The sequence below is a fragment of the Berghia stephanieae genome, chromosome 10 (genome assembly GCF_034508935.2).
Source record: "Berghia stephanieae isolate SIO BIC M18660-M18661 chromosome 10, UCSD_Bste_1.3, whole genome shotgun sequence".
In the NCBI taxonomy this organism is placed as follows: Eukaryota; Metazoa; Mollusca; class Gastropoda; order Nudibranchia; family Aeolidiidae; genus Berghia; species Berghia stephanieae.
This window is the reverse complement of record NC_088369.1, coordinates 39,514,345-39,529,344: the sequence shown is the minus strand read 5'-3', so window position 1 is coordinate 39,529,344 and position 15,000 is coordinate 39,514,345. Positions and strand designations below refer to the sequence as shown.

Sequence of the window (15,000 nt, the reverse complement as noted above, 5' to 3'; positions counted from 1 at the left end):
CACAAACTATGTGTAATCATGAACGTTTATAGTCTGAATAATACAGTTTAGGGAGTATTACTCATAAACGCAGATGGCAAAAAACAATAAAAAAGACCAGAGTGACGTCATCTTCATTCTATCTATATTTGATAGGGGAATTAGATGCGAACCTCCTTCCTTTCCACTTTCAGGTATCGAAGTGGAGGTTGATCGCTACATCACGTGGCCTGGACAAGCTGTGACGTACAAGATCGGAGAGCTGAAGATACAGGAGCTTCGGAAATTTGCTGAAAAACAGTTAGGTAAGTGGGTGTATGGATGATGATGATGACGATGATGATGGTCGTGATGATGGTGATTATGATGATGATGCTGATGATGATGATGATGATGATGATGATGATGATAATGATGATGATGATAATGATGATGATGATGATGATGGTGATGATGTTGATGATAATGATGATGATGATGATGATGATGATGATGATGATGATGATGATGATGATGATGATGATGATGTCGATGATTCTTTCCTATAATGGTCGTGCAATTACCCTCCCAAAAAACACAAGTAATTTCAATGCGGCTATGTGGTCTAGTGGTATGACACTCGCTTTCGGATCGGAAGGTCCTAGGTTCGTGCCTCGCGCTCGGCGCATAGTTGAGTCCTTGGAAAGGGCTCTTTTCTTACATTCTCTCACGTACTCAGGTATAAAGTGAGTACCTGACCGTTAACAGCGTTGTCTTTGTCCGAAAAATTGTAATAACGCCTAACAGGCGCCATATCCTGTCCTATGTGTTAAATGTTGCTGTTGACCAGGGACCCCTACCCCTTGTAAAGCGCTTTGAGCACATTTAGTGGATAATGCGCTATATAAAGCTCAATTTAAAAAAAAATATTGTTTAGACAGAGACAACGCTGTACAGTACATTGGGTCACGATAGCTCAGTTGGTAGAGCACTCGCTTCACACGCAAAAGTACCAAGATCGATCCCGAAAGCAGTCGAGATTTTCTCTGACCACCTTGTCCACCAAGCAGTATTTGGGTAGCTGGTTCTGTCAGAACTAGTGGAAAGTATTTTGTCATAGACTCGCGTCCTATCCAAAGAACAATAGCAAGCGATTGCTATTGTCCGTTTCACGCTATAGAAACGGGGATAAACTCCGGCTTCATGGGCCAATGGTTCTGAAGGAACACTACAATGCAGTATCCGCCTGAATAAAGTGAGAGAATCCTAGTTAAGAGCTTTTTTAAAGGACTCAACTATGCGCCGTCTGCAGTGGGGCTCGAACCAGAGACCTACAGGCCAGAAGGTCAGAGTCATGCATACCCCAAGACCACCAATATGCACAACATTAACCCTCTCCTTACCATCCATAGGAAAATCGTTACATTCGTTACGATGCAACCAACAATTTTATAATTCTGATATCCTTTGTACATCACAAATAATAAAGAAAATAATTTGTTATAGCGATAAAAATTAGGCACTGGACAATATTATGTATAGAATGTAATAATAATGATATTAATAATAATAAAAATAATAATAATAATAATCATAATAATAATAATAATAATAATAATAATAATAATAATAATAATAATAATAATAATAATAATAATAATAATAATAATAATAATGCTGAAAACTTATATAGCGCTATAACTCCGAGACACCAGACTCGAAGCGCTAAAACATAATCATTCACACACACACACAAGCACACACACACACATACACACACACACCCAATAATACAACACACAACATAAACCAGACCTATCTCACTTCTTCATACCATCATGTACTCGTTCCTTTTCTGTTTGAGTAAAACAAAAAAATTTAAAAAATTGAGCTTTTATGTAGCGCAATATCCACTAAATGTGATCAAAGCGCTTTACAAGGGGTCCCTGACCAACAGCAATACGTAACACGTAGAACGAAACATGACGCCTGTCATGCGATATTACAATTATTTCCGGACAGAGACAACGCTGTTAACTGCCAGGTACTCATTTTACACCTGAGTACGGTGAGAGAATGTGAGTAAAGAGCCTTTTCCAAGTACTCAACTATGCGCCGAGCGAGGCTCGAACTCAGGACCCTCCGATCCGAAAGCGAGTGTCATACCACTAGACCACATAGCCGCACAGTAGAAAAAAATCTATTTGTGTGTTCGGTGAGTGTGAAGTTTCAGGGAAAATTCTGAAAATGGCTGGCAAGGAGAGAGTTTTTAATCAATCTTTTTTTTCTCTCGTTTTCCAGGGTCCGACTTTGATATACGGGATTTCCATCGTGTTGTGTTAGAAAATGGCGGAATGCCACTTAACTTGTTGAGTAAATTAGTCAAAGAGTGGGTAGCTAACTTCCAGAAAGATCGGAGTATTGAGGAGATTACAGACGAGGGGGATGAAGACTGTGGCTGCTCATCTTCACCATCTTCATCATCGTCGTCATCATCATCTTCATCGTCATCATCATCGTCATCGTTATCGTCAGCATCATCATCGTCATCTTCAAAATCTCGGAAGAGTAGATCAAGGTGTCAGAGATCATTACATCGTAAAAATCTAGAACAACAAAAGCAACAAAATTCAAACAGAAACAGTTCATGGCGGAACACGCCGTCGAGTTTGTGTGTTGTTTTCTACGTCATCATTTCATGCTGTGTTTTATCTCGGTTTCAATGTGTTCCTTTTACAAGCTGGTTGTTATGATGATGTGTACAAAAATTACTGTGTATTTTATGTAATCTTGCAATGAAAAAATATGTAACTTTATGAAATAGCATGTAAATTAAACAAATACGATGTTACCAGTTCAAAATCTAGAAAAGAACTTTCCAAAGAAATTCAATTTTGTGACCTATCGCCACGAAAAGGTATTATTGCGGGGTAAACAAAATTAAATGCCATAATAGAATTAATGACCTAAGATGTGAAATTTCAGTTTTTATCAGTTTAGCCCTCTCCTTACCAACAACAGGAAAATCCTCACATTCAACCAACATTTTTCTTACTCAAATTTCTTTAGTACATCATATAATTTAAAGAAAATGAACAGTGTGTTGTGGAGCATGTTTTGCTAAAGAAATTATTATCGCAAGAATTTTACAGCTATTATGTCTGAGTGATAAAAAAATATATTTTTGTGTTAGTTGGGTGTGAAGTTATGGGGAAAATCTTTAAAATGGCTGGTAAGGATAGGGTTAAGAAATGTATTCATTCTCCTCGCTCAATAAAACATTTAAAAAGACTTGACCCAAGACTTATAGTATTTTTACTATTGTAGTATCTTCAGTTGAAAGAAGGATGAAGTATCTTCAGAATCTAAAAAAACAAATTTAGCTTTTATATAGAGCAATATCCACTAAATGTGCTCAAAGCGCTTTAGAAGGGGTCCCAACAGCAACATTTAACATTTTGGACGGGGCATGACGCCTAGAAGGCGATGTTACAATTTATCTTTCAGACAGATACAACGCTGTAAACGGCCAGGTACTCATTTCACACCTCAGTACAGTGAGAGAATGTGAGTCTTTTCCAATGACTCAACCATGCGCCGAGCGAGGCTCGAACCCATGACCTTCCGATCTTTTCCAAGCGTATTACTGAGAGTCGTACTGGGTTCTTACTAGGAAGGAGCGACACTGTCAAGTAAAGAAATAACAAACTATTAAAATTTATGACCTAATAGTTCTAACTCGCATCGCTTTTATTTCTTTCTTTGTAAACGCAGATTGGCCTACAGGTCTATTCTGTCAACTATATGTGACCCATCGTCTCAAAACGGTATTATGTCGGAACGAACAACATGCTTAAAATCTGAATTAAATGTTAAACTGGTCAAAAATTTAAATTGTTGGCATTAGCACCCTAAAATATGGTATCCATTCTCCTCAATAAAACATTCAAACTCAACACAAGTCTGATATTTCTAGCTATAAATACAATTTTCAACATCTTAACCATCCCGATTTAAAACCGTTTTGAGGCGAAGGGTCACATATATCATGTATTCTGAAATAAACTTAGATATGCTTTAAAATGGGTTAAAATCTGATACAATATCTGTCAATCATCATCATCATAACTTGTCGCTCCAATACCGAATCCACTCCTAAGCATCTGTGGAGCAGACTCTTAGGTCATGGTCAGTACAGCTGGACCTGTCCTGGCATTCTCTAAGGATGTGCTCCATCGTCTGCTCTGTACACAAGCTAGTCTCAGCCAGCCCCCACTTTTTCATGCTTCCAGCTGTTCTCCCGAGTTTTGCCGGTGCTCTGTTCAGTGTTTCCCATTCATTCCTGGAGAGATCAGTTCCGTAGGGCAGTTCTCTCGGATCTTCAACGGCTTCATCTGCGTAATTGTCCCACTTCCTCCATGTGGAAAATCTGTGTACAGCTACATGATCTGTCAATGAAATTACTATTGAAGAAAATAATAATAGGACTGAGAGTGTTCCACGAAGTTGTCCTCTTGAACTGCTTGGCCTTTGAAATTTACAATTGATATCAATAAATTTTGTGCGGCTATGTCGTCTAGTGGTATGACACTCGCATTCGGATCGGAAGGTCCTGGGTTCGAGCCTCGCTCGACGCATTGTTGAGTCCTTGAGAAAAATTCTTCACTCACATTCTCTCACTGTACTCAGGTGGAAAATGAGTACCTGACCGTTAACGGCGTTGTATCTATCCGAGAAAGTTGTAATAGGGCCTTGCAGATTTCATGTTTTAAAATATATGTTCAGTGTTGCTGTTGGCTAGGAGTTCCTTGTATGTACTTTGAGTACATTTTACTCATATCGCTCTACATTAAAGGACCGATCCTTGAGGGAGTCCATTAAAGCCCGTGTAAAAGGGTCGACTTGGTCGATTACTAAAGTTGAAGTCTTCTCAATGCAATGAAAGAAATATTTAAACGTCTGACGAGTGCCTTGAAAGAGTAAATAAATGTTTTGTTTTTGTTTTTAAAGATTTTATGACGCTTGCAAGCAACACATTAGGCCATATCAGCGCCAGTAAAAGGAAAGAAAATGGGATAGTAAAAAGTTCTAGAATTCCAATTAAAGCACCCAAGAAAAAGTAATACATAGGGGAACTGGGAACAAATAGGGATCAGATGTAGCTTCCAAGAGCATAGCACCAATGTACTTAGTTTGAGATCACCTATAAGTCTCATCCGGACACAAGCACAAAATCCAACAAGGAGGAATACACTCAAATGCTTACATTATAAATTCAAAGTAACAAATATAATTATACATAACAGAGAGATGATTTACAAGGAAGAATATATAATCTTCCAAAACAATAACTATGTATTTGACTGTTTCCCTCCCAGCTAGGACTCCGGCCAGGGCCAGGACAAAACCAAGTAATCTCATTCCAAGAAAAAAGACAGAAAGCATGTTGGAAATAAGGGGACAGAAGACACAGCGTGTACCTCCCTGCCCACTATGGGAGGTAAGGAACCCCACCACGTCAATGTACTTTGAGATTACGTCAAATCTCATCCAGACAACAACACAGGCTCCCACTAAGAGTAATATACCCAAATGTTTACAAATACAAAAAGTATAACTATCAGTACATCACAGAAGAATGATCCTTTTCAATGGATGGCACATGCTTGGGTTTTTCCTGGGTCAGCATTTAGTGACTTCTTTAAATAATACTCAGAGAGTGCCTTCAAGGCGCCTGTTAGTCTCTCCTCAATGGTCTTGAATTCAGAGCCCCGGGACGCAAGACACAGATCATCAGCAAAAAGAAACCTCCGGATTTTCTCGAATTCAGGATGGTCGTTGGTAAACATGTTGAAAAGTATAGGTGCAAGTACCAATCCTTGAGAGAGTCCATTCTTTTGTTATCTCCATCTGCTTTTCTTCCTATCCATTTCCAAAAAAGCGACGGTTTGACATGGGGGATATTATAATTGCAACTACTTGTGTGTGACGAGTTACCCTTGCAAACTTTAGAGTCAGGTCCACGAACACAGCCTCTGTAACTCAAGGGTGAGCCTTCCATTTAAAAAACCGCCAAGCCAACAGGAAACAGAACATGTCCTGGAATGGGAAATTGGAGAACAACACATTCCCCGTGTACTTCTGGGGTGTCACGTTAGGCCGCACACTGTCCTCTCAGCACACAAAGAACACATAAAGCAACGGTGGCCACAAGAAATAAACCTCCTAAGAAAACTGGCAACAACTTCATGGGGAGTTGATCCAAAAACAGTCAAGACAACCGCACTAGCCCTCTGCTTCTCATCAGCCGAATACGCCTCACCAGTCTGGGCAAGATCCTGCCATGCCAAAAAGATTGACCCTGAGCTACACAACACTTGCCGGAATATTACTGGTAACTTGAAACCGACTGCAGTTCCAGTCTTCCTTCGGCTGGCTGGCATTGCATCTCCCCACATTCGAAGAGCCACTGCTTCCAAAGCCCAGAAATATAAACAGGAAATGGACCCAAGGCACCCCCCCCTCCATGACCACAACCTAACCACACGTAGACTGAAGTCGAGAAAGAGCTTCGTGACGGAAGAAAGTATCAACCCTGATCATGCAGCTGTATACAAACTTTCCACATGGAGGGAGTGGGACAATCATGCAAATGAAGCAGTTGAAGATCAAAGAGAAGACCTGCCCTACGGAACTGGGCTCCCCAGGAATCTGTTGTCCCAATGGGATAGGATATGATTTAACACGAAGTAAGAACAAAACTGTAAAAAAATTATTTTTTAGATTGCTGCCATTATATTATGACAGGTTTTTGGTAGATTGTTTAAATAAAATAATTCAAGTCTCTGGGCTTTTGTTATGAATAAAATAGTTCAATAATGGTAAAAAATGGTTTAATTGTTAAAAATAATAATCATAATAATAGGTTGACGAGTTGCAATAATTTCTTTTTGATTTTGAATGGGTTTTTTTCTTTCTCAAAATAGTTTTTTTTTCTAATCATTTAAGACACAGTTTATAAAATAGATTCGTTAAAAATGTTTATGAAGGCACTAAATGATAACATATGTTGAAATAAATTTTAAAAAATCATTTCATGAAATATAAATTTCTATTGTAAAACTAGGCTTAAATCTAATTTTATTTGTTGATTATTTTTTTAATAGAATCAAAAAGTAAAATCATAGCAATTTTGTCAGGATGAAGTAAAGATAAAATATTGCTAAACATCAAAACATGATTTCAAAATATTCATTTCAATCTAGAATAAAAAATATGTTTAGGTATATTCTACTACATATTGTAAAATGTATGAAAATAAAACCAAATGCTTTCTTTGGCTTACAAAATGGCGCCATTGAGAAATCGGTTTTAAGTGTGAGTACTTTTAAAGTATTTCACCATTCAATCAGACTCTCAGCCTTTCACGCAATTCTATGTTTTCACCAGATGCGATTTCTCAACATACATTCCATATCTTATCATATTGATTTTATCGTCGCAGACAATTCAAGGATATTATACAAAATAGAGGATTCTACAATCAAGAAAGAGTGACTTGAGCTGAGACGGACGAAAACTACAAGAAAAATGGACGAATGTAATCTATAATACGCTAATACATATTGCAAAATTATTTGTGGGAAAAGTAGAAATGTTTCTCAGTAACAAAACGTTTTAAAAATTAGATATTGAATGTAATAAATATACCCATTCTTGTTGGGTTTGGCATGAATTTATGTCATTCGTAAAATATCTTGCCAACATTTTCTCTGTCATTTGTCAAGTCAATTTTTAAATGGATGAATAACTAGAGATATCTAAATGAGTCAATAAAATGGAGATTATGATAAAGGGAGTAAATTTGACTCATAAATAAGGGAACAACACAAAAGATAATAGATCACATTCGTCCCTTGTGTGTTGTTCCATTATTTATGAGTCAGATTTATTCCCTTTATCTTTATCTTAATTTTAAATGGATTCTTACGTTTCTTAAATCAATTAGATAATTAAAGTCAAAATTAAGAATTTCTTCTCTTTGGGGGGGGGGAGGGGGTGGAGGGGATGTATATTTTTAAATATGCATTTCATAAACTGTATTTCACTTCCTTCTTATAACATCATATTTTTAAATAGTTTTTTGTACATGTATTTTCCCCATGAGCAATTTTGATTTTGGGGACATGGACCCTAATATTATATGATGATTTTAATATGACAAAGGCGTAAAATTAAATTTGACATACAAAAAATAACAAAACAAAATTCTCTTAGCAGTTACAATAACAAATTATGCAACAACCAAAATATGAGCAGTGATAAAAAACTTACAAAAAATAAATTTAAGATCAACATACATCTCAATCACGCGTGACACAATAAAAAACGAAAATTCACAAAACACACATTTCATAATCATGATACCAAAAATAAAACAGTAAAATAAAATAACACAACAATTATAATAATGATAATATTAAACTACACAGAGACACCTATTACTTCTTTTTCACCATGCTGAAGAACTTAGGACCAGTCAAATTATCTTTGATACAGACAATACAACGGCCGACCCTTCGGCGTAGATCACCGGCCTTCAGCGTTTCCTGGAGGGGTTTTCTGAATTGGTCCTCACTCTCAATCGTGGACATCCAGAAGCTATGAGACGCGGCGTAGTAGTTGCACGTTCCACTGCCGTGGCATTCAATGAAGGGTTGGGTCCTGAAGTCCTCAAGACAAGAACCAGGGCTGTTGAGGTTTTGCCCGGTTCCCTGAGCTCCTGCACCAGTACTCTGAGAAGGAAATCGTTAAAGATAGATCGTGTTTTAAACCGTTTAACAGCTTAGCCCTGCAACAGGCTGGACCATTCTTGAAAGCCCGGAGGTTTTTGAAAAAAGGCAAATGGACAGCCCTCAAAATTTTCGAATGAATAAAGGCTTCTTGCTCACTGGCAATTAGTTATGACAATGATAAACTTTAGTCTAAATTGGGATAGATCGCGACAAATCTTTTGAGCAATTAAAGTCAAAATCGGTCCAGTTAAAAGTTTTCAGAGGCGAGAAAAAATTGATTAGTGTTTTATAATATGATAAAACATTTGCCATCCCCATAAGTCAGTGGCATAATGATATTACATGACAATTGAATGTTTCCCTTACTCATGGGATATGGTAATTATTATATTACAACTCACCATGACAAAACTGTACCCCAACCATACAGTAGACCACCCTGTAGGACAGTTGGGAATCATCATAGTCTGACTGTGGACAGCAATTATCTGGGCAGAGAGAACACAAAACATCACATTTAAAAAGAAGTGAATGTAATTGTCGCAGCTTTTCCAAAAAAAAAAAAAAACAAAAAAAAAATGAAAACCCAAAAGAAAAGAAAAATAAACTCAGAACCAACGTTTCGGGCTCTAATCTACCTTCAGATAAGTAATGATTTGATCGGAAAGTAAATGCCACATGATATGTGTATAACATTGAACAATATTGAATAGCAAAGGTTTTCGCCCTTTATATTAATATATAAAACTAAATTTATTTTCCTCAGCAAAAACATGTAAACATAACCTATACATCTGAACAAGTGTGTGTATGTATGAAATAGTGTATGAAATACATAGGAGTAAGGAAAATACAAGAAAACATCACCCCAAAAAGATCAACTTGCCTTGACTGTCCAAGTGGCTGATTTTTTGGGATGGACAGATGGATAAATGGATGGATTGATGGATAGAGGGATGGAGGGATAGATAGATGGATAGATGGATGGATGGATGGATGGATAGAAAGATGGATGGATGTATGAAATACATAGGAGTAAGGAAAATACAAGAAAACATCACCCCAAAAAGATCAACTTGCCTTGACTGTCCAAGTGGCTGATTTTTTGGGATGGACAGATGGATAAATGGATGGATTGATGGATAGAGGGATGGAGGGATAGATAGATGGATAGATGGATAGATGGATGGATGGATGGATGGATAGAAAGATGGATGGATGTATGAAATACATAGGAGTAAGGAAAATACAAGAAAAACAATCACCCCAAAAAGATCAATCTGCCTTGACTGTCCAGGTGGCTGATTTTTGGGATGGACAGATGGATTGATGGATGGATTGATGGATAGATGGATGGAGGGATAGATAGATGGATAGATAGATGGATGGATTGATGGATAGATGGATTGATGGATAGATGTATGGATGGATAGATAGATGGATAGATGGATGGATGGATGGATAGAAAGATGGATGGATGTATGAAAAACATAGGAGTAAGGAAAATACAAGAAAAACCCCCCCCCAAAAGATCAACCTGCCTTCACTTTTCCAGGTGGCTGATTTTTTGGGATAGTGTTTTCTTGTATTTTTCTTTTTACTTTGTCTGACACTGTTTCAGACATGCTTGTCTATATTTTTATCTTTCTCAAGTACTTGCTGACTAATTTTTCACAAATTAAGCAACCTAAGCCTCATATTTTCCATGTTTTCAAAATTCCAAACACTCGAGAACAATATTTTCTTTATTGTATCCCTCTAATACCGTAGATATACTTGATTTGAATTTATTCTTATTTTTCTTTGAGTTCAACAATGATCGGTGTATATATATATATATACATATATATATATATATATATATATATATATATATATATATATATATATTATATATATATATATAATATAATCACACAAAAAAATCCCGAAATCATCAAATGTGGAAAGCCAGCCCTCTTGGAACCATTACATAAACTCCTGTGTCTTTGCTGGAGAGAAGGCAAGATACCCCAGAATATGCGCGACCCCAAGATTATCACCCTCTACAAAAACAAGGGAGAGCGCAGTGACTGTAATAACTATAGGGGAATATCTCTACTGAGCATTGTTGGTAAAGTTTTTGCACGCGTTGTCCTCCCTCAACTGCAAATCCTCGTCGAACGTTTGCATTCGAACAGTCCCCAGAAGGAGTCCACTTGCACACCAGAAGTGATGGAAAGCTATTCAATCTGGCACGACTGAGAGCAAAGACCAAGGTCCGCACAGTCCTCATAAGTGAAATGCTATTTGCAGATTGAGCAGCACTATGATGCAGCACTATGCTCGTACACCGAGGAAGACCTTCTTCGGCTGATAGACAGGTTTTCTCACGCATGCAGAGAATTCGGGCTGACGACCAGCGTCAAGAAAACAAATGTCATGTGTAAGGATGTCCCCTCTATACCAGCAATTCGCATTGACAATGAGGAGCTAGAAGTCACTGATTTCTTCACGTATCTGGGGACAACCATCACCAGCAACCTCTCACTTGATGCAGAATTAGACAAGCGCATCGCCAAAGCTGTCACAACTGAGAAAGAGAGTCTGGTCCAACAGGCAACTCACTTTGAACACCAAACTCAAAGTCTACCAGGCATGCGTACTCAGTAGCCTACTGTACGGCAGTGAATCCTCGACAACATACGCCAGACAGGAGAATTGCCTGGAAAACTTCTACATTCGCTGTCTATGATTAATTCTCGGCATCAGGTGGCAGGGCAGACTCAATGCAGTGCTAGAAAGAGCAAAATCCCTCAGTATGCATCTCATGCTCTGCCAGCCACGTTTGCGACGGCTTGGTCACGTACACAGGTTGGACGATGGACGCATACCCAAAGACATTATGTACGGTGAACTAGCTTCTGGACGGCGACCAACCGGCCGTCAGCTCTGCTCTTCTATGATGTCTGCAAACGAGACATGAAACTGACAAGCATCAACTCAAACACATGGTAATCGCTTGCCGGCGACCGCAGTGAGGGAGGGCGTTAAGAGAGGTGAGGAGGGGAGAAAGAAGAAGTTTGAGGAGAGGAGAGCAATGAAGAAAGAGAGGCAGCAGATCCAAACACCAAAAACACAGTCAAACTATGTGTGCAACATCTGCGGTAGAGACTGTCATGCATGGATCGGTCTTCTGAGTCACATCCGTCGCTGCTCTCAACAAGACTGATGAGACCAAAGTCACACAGGACGCAAACCATCGGTTCTTGAGACGGAAGGATTCCTACTATATATATATATATATATATATATATATATATATATATATTTATTATATATTATATATATAATATATATTATATACCTTGTAATGGACACTGCCTTAACTTACCGGAGAGGGCGTCTCACAGGCAGCACATCGGCTGATGTATTTTCTAAGCTCAGAGCCACTGACTGGCTGCATCATGTTCGTCATGGGTTCCGGTGTGCTCAACCAGTAGCTGTAATCAGTACGGGAGGCAACGTTACACACGTTGTTGATGTTACAGAACATGAAGGGCATTGTGCTGAAACGTCTCAAGCAAGAACCTGCTCCGCCTAGAATTATCAATATGAGAAGTAAAATAAAATATAAAAATACAGAGAGAGGGAGAGAGGGAGAGAGAGGGTGGTAGGAGGATAGGCAAATAGATGGAGAAAGAGAGGGAGAGAACGATATATATATATATATATATATATATATATATATATATATATATATATATATATATATATTAGAGAGAGAGAGAGAGAGAGAGAGAGAGAGAGAGAGAGAGAGAGATAAATAGACAGAGGAGGGCGAGGGGAAATGTACAGATTGCTGGATTTGTAAAGTACGTAGGTACTTGCCTTACTAGCGTCAATTGTAAGATAAGTTGAGATTGATAGAGATATAAATGGATGGATGGATGGATAGACAGGTAGATAGATGGATGGATAGATGAATGGATGGAGTGAGGGATGGATGGATAGATGGATGGATGGATGGATGGATAGATAGATAGATAGATAGATAGATAGATAGATAGATAGATATATGGATGGATGGATGGATCGATGGATAGATGGATAGATGAATGGATGGATAGATCGATGGATAGATGGATAGAAAGATGAAGAGATGGATGAATGAATGGATAGACCTATATAGATAGATAGATAGATATAAAGATAGATAGACGGATTGATCGATATATAGACAGATAGATAGATAGATAGATAGATAGATAGATAGATAGATAGATAGATAGATAGATAGATAGATAGATAAGATAAGATAAGATAAGTCAAATATGTAGAGAAAGAGAAGACGAGAACAAAAGGAAAGAAAGAAACCAAAAAAAAAAAAGAATGTGAAAGAAAGGAAGTGACTTGTATTTTACTCTATCATACGTACCGAGGTCCTGACCATGAGTCCTGCCGTTGCCCATGACGGAGAGAAGAGAGTATCCCTCCCAAAGTAGAGTGGTGCCCAGAGGACAGTTGGGGACTACTGAGTCTTGGCTATGCCTGGGGAATGAATGAAGGAAGGAAGAATGAATGAATGAATGAATGAAAAAAGAGTGTCTCTCCCAAAGGAAAGTGGTGCCCAGAGCACAATTGGGGACTTGTGAGTCTTGACTATGCCTGGGGAATGAATGAAGGAAGGAAGAATAAATGAATGAAAAAGAGTGTCTCTCTCAAAGGAGAGTGATGCCCAGAGGACAGTTGGGGCTTGTGATTTTTGGCTATGCCTGTGAAATGAATGAAGGAAGGAAGAATGAATGAATGAATGAATGAATGGAAAAGAATGTCTCTCTCAAAGGAGAGTGATGCCCAGAGGACAGTTGGCGACTCCTGAGTCTTGGCTATGCCAGGGGAATGAATGAAAGATTGAATGAATGAATGAATGAATGAATGGAAAAGAATGTCCCTCTCTTACGAGAATGGTGCCCAGAGAACAACTGGGAACCCCAGAGTTTTGGCTATGCCTGGGGAATGAATGAAGGAAGGAAGAATGAATGAATGAATGAATGAATGAATGGAAAAGAATGTCCCTCTCTTACGAGAATGGTGCCCAGAGAACAACTGGGAACCCCAGAGTTTTGGCGATGTCTGGGGAATGAAGGAAGGAAGAATGAATGAATGAAAAAGAGTGTCTCTCTCAAAGGAGAGTTTTGCCCAGAGGACAGTTGGCGACTCCCGAGTCTTGGCTATGCCTGGGGAATGAATGAAGGAAGGAAGAATGAATGAATGAAAAAGAGTGTCTCTCTCAAAGGAGAGTTTTGCCCAGAGGACAGTTGGCGACTCCTGAGTCTTGGCTATGCCTGGGGAATGAATGAAGGAAAGAAGAATGAATGAATGAAAAAGAGTGTCTCTCTCAACAGAGAGTTTTACCCAGAGTTGGGGACATGTCAGTCTTGGCTATGCCCAGAAAATGAATGAATGAATGAATGAATGAATGAATGGAAAAGAATGTCCCTCTCTTAGGAGATTGGTGCCCAGAGAACAACTGGGAACCCCAGAGTTTTGGCTAAGCCTGGGGGGTCAATGAATGAATGAATGAATAAAGGAATGCATTAATGAATAAAGGAAGGAATAAAAAGAGGAGGGCAGTGCCCAGAGGGCAGATGGGAACCTGAGAGTATTGGCTGTGCTTGGAGGATGGACAAGAGCAGAATGAATGAATGGCAGGTGCTCATTTACACCTGAGTTGACTGGCTTTTATGATGTTAAATGTCACATAAAAGGAAACAGTCCAGATACGAGAGTAATGTAAACAATTTCATCCGTCATTAACCAGAACAAAGATTCGTTTTACTTTGTGGTCTTGTGGTACGACACTCGCTTTCGGATTGGAACGTTCTGTGTTCGAGCCTCGTTTGTCTCATGATTTAGTCCTTGGAAACGGCTCTTAACTCACATTCTCTCATAGTACTCAGGTGATAAATGAGTACTTACTGGCCGTTAACAGCGTTGTCTTCGGGAAAAAAAATTGTGAAATCGCGTAACAGGTATCATGTCTTGTTCTACATGTCACTCGTTGCTGCTGGCCCTTTTGTAAAGCGTTTTGATCACGTTTTAAAATTATTTTTCTTTAAATTGAGCTTTACATAGCGCAATATCCACTAATTGTGCTCAAAGGGCTTTACAAGGGATCCCTGTTCAACAGCAACATTTAACATGTAGGACGGGACATGACGCCTCTTAGGCGATATTACAATTTTTCGGACAAAGACAATGCTGT

General features: G+C 38.6%; 2 protein-coding genes across 11 annotated transcripts in view; one reads left to right on the top strand and one right to left on the bottom strand.

The window, feature by feature from the left end:
• Positions 1 to 3,254, top strand: part of LOC144981110 (uncharacterized) — a 92,634-nt gene extending 89,380 nt beyond the window's left edge. For all 10 annotated transcript variants that reach the window (XM_078929247.1, XM_078929244.1, XM_078929246.1 and 7 more), the window contains 2 exons: positions 174 to 284; positions 2,260 to 3,254. In XM_078929247.1, coding sequence (XP_078785373.1) covers positions 174 to 284; positions 2,260 to 2,711 — 563 coding nt within the window. In that variant the 3' untranslated portion in view covers positions 2,712 to 3,254. The remainder of the gene's footprint in view (positions 1 to 173; positions 285 to 2,259) is intronic.
• Positions 3,255 to 6,809: 3,555 nt separating this feature from the next.
• Positions 6,810 to 15,000, bottom strand: part of LOC144981111 (uncharacterized) — a 33,147-nt gene continuing 24,956 nt past the window's right edge. The window contains exons 10-13 of the mRNA XM_078929252.1: positions 13,171 to 13,283; positions 12,127 to 12,332; positions 9,155 to 9,241; positions 6,810 to 8,753 (exon numbers count right to left, since the gene is read on the bottom strand). Of these exons, the coding sequence (XP_078785378.1) occupies positions 8,460 to 8,753; positions 9,155 to 9,241; positions 12,127 to 12,332; positions 13,171 to 13,283 (700 nt within the window). The 3' untranslated portion in view covers positions 6,810 to 8,459. The remainder of the gene's footprint in view (positions 8,754 to 9,154; positions 9,242 to 12,126; positions 12,333 to 13,170; positions 13,284 to 15,000) is intronic.